The sequence below is a fragment of the Aegilops tauschii genome, chromosome 5 (assembly GCF_002575655.3).
Source record: "Aegilops tauschii subsp. strangulata cultivar AL8/78 chromosome 5, Aet v6.0, whole genome shotgun sequence".
Taxonomy (NCBI): Eukaryota; Viridiplantae; Streptophyta; class Magnoliopsida; order Poales; family Poaceae; genus Aegilops; species Aegilops tauschii.
This window is the reverse complement of record NC_053039.3, coordinates 373799328-373801381: the sequence shown is the minus strand read 5'-3', so window position 1 is coordinate 373801381 and position 2054 is coordinate 373799328. Positions and strand designations below refer to the sequence as shown.

The 2054-nt window shown below is 64.0% G+C and overlaps 1 protein-coding gene across 1 annotated transcript; it reads right to left on the bottom strand.

Annotated features, from left to right (window-relative positions):
- Positions 1 to 1125: 1125 nt before the first annotated feature.
- On the bottom strand, positions 1126 to 1644 carry LOC141022883 (uncharacterized). Its single transcript, XM_073499162.1, has one exon. It carries the CDS (start codon positions 1642 to 1644, stop codon positions 1126 to 1128), a length of 519 nt encoding a protein of 172 aa, XP_073355263.1.
- Positions 1645 to 2054: the final 410 nt, after the last annotated feature.

The following is a 2054-nucleotide window of genomic DNA, read 5'->3' as shown; positions in this document are numbered from 1 at the left end:
GGACAAGTCACCACTGCATCTGTCAAGCCGGACCTGCCTCCGCATCGAGCCGCTGTCACTTCTGTGAGCTGCAGTCTCGCGTTGCTCGTACCACCTCGTCAACAGGCCGACCACCGCCGTCATCGAAAACTATTTCGACGGTCGCATCCCGTCGGTTTAACCTGACGGTTTCGCCCGCTGTCCGAGGGTCGTGGCTGCCTTGCCTGCCCTGGTATGTTGGCGCAGCTCTTGCCCTAGCACTCACCGAAGCTCTCTCTCTCTCACTCACCGGACTGGAGGTAGACGTAGAGGAGTACAGAAGAAGAAGGAGCAGGGAGACACAACAGAATTTCTTCCCAGCGCACGAACGCTGCAGCCGCACGTACGGCCTTGTGTTCCCTCGAGCTACAAACTCGATTTTCCATCTGTTACAATGCATGGGGTATTATACCCTGGGACTCGCCGGGCATGTAGCCACGTCCCATTCCACGCCCAGCGGCCGTTCCAGCCCGCGCCATCCACGCCCCACGCATGCACGTACATGCCCTGGTCGTGCACGCCCGCTCATGCATGACGGACTCCAGCGCTTCCCCGATCCCGCCAACAGAACACACACGCACTACACACCTACGGTGTACTATCCCACGGACACACCCATGCGCTCCACACGCACGCACACACGTACGCACACTCGCGGACCCGACGCGCCCGTCATGCCCGGGACGCGCCCATACACGCGCCCGACTCGACCGGCTCGCCGCCGCGACTCATTTGCCCAACACTCTCCCCCTAAGACGCGGCTCAGAGCAGGCCGCCGTCCTCGACGCCGGCGTCCGCCATCATAGAGTGCTCCTCCGCTGGCGCCTTCCGAAGCTGGGGGCATTCTCGCTTGAAGTGGTCGCGCTCGCCGCACTTGTAGCAGCGGCCGTGCCTGTTGCCACCATAGCCCGACGCCATGCTCCGCCCGTCGTCGCCGCCCCGAGCACCACCGCGCTGCCGCTCCCGTGCTCGCCACTGCGCCGCCATGTACATGAGCAAGCCGTCCGCCCGCTCGCCGCCCGCCTGTCCACGTCGTCGCAGCCACTCGTCGAAGGCCATCAGGCGACCGAGCGCGTCCTCAAACGGCATGGTGGAGACATCGCAAAACTACTCGATTCCGGCAACCGCCATGTACAAGCGATCCGGCACAGAATCGAGGAGCTTCTTCACCATCGCGGCGGCGTCCAGCGTCGACCCGAGTCCCGCGTAGCGCGCCGCCATGCCGCTGAGCTTGTCGGCGAACCCATCCAGCGTGTCGCCCTCTGCCATGCGCAGCATCTCAAACTCCCCTCGGAGAGTGCCCAGCCGTGCCGCCCGGACTCGGTCCGCCCCGACGAACCTCGCCTTGAGGCTACTCCACACCTCCGCCGCCGTCTTCTTGGACGCCACCTGGAGCAGCAGATCCTCCGCGAGCGCCCCGAGTAGGTAAGCCCGCGCCGGCTTGTCCTTCTTGGCGATCACCGCCGCCGCCGCGTCCTCCGGCACCACCACCGCCTCCCACAGCCCAGCCGCGTCGAGATTGGCCTCGACTTTGATTGCCCACGCGGTGTAGTTCTCACCGGTGAGCATCGGCACCGGCTGCGGCAGTGAGCTGCCCGATCCGCCGGCGTACAGAATGAGCGACATCGCCGGCGATCACCTTCGCAACGAGGCTCTGAATACCAAATGTTGGTGCAGCTCTTGCCCTAGCACTCACCGGAGCTCTCTCTCTCTCACTCACCGGACTGGAGGTAGACGTAGAGGAGTACAGAAGAAGAAGGAGCAGGGAGACACAACAGAATTCCTTCCCAGCGCACGAACGCTGCAGCCGCACGTACGGCCTTGTATTCCCTCGAGCAACAAACTCGATTTTCCATCTATTACAACGCATGGGTTATTATACCCTGGGACTCGTCGGGCAAGTAGCCACGTCCCAGTCCACGCCCAGCGGCCGTTCCAGCCCGCGCCATCCACGCCCCACGCATGCACGTACATGCCCTGGTCATGCGCGCCCGCTCATGCATGACCGACTCCGGCGCTTCCCCGATCCCGCCAAC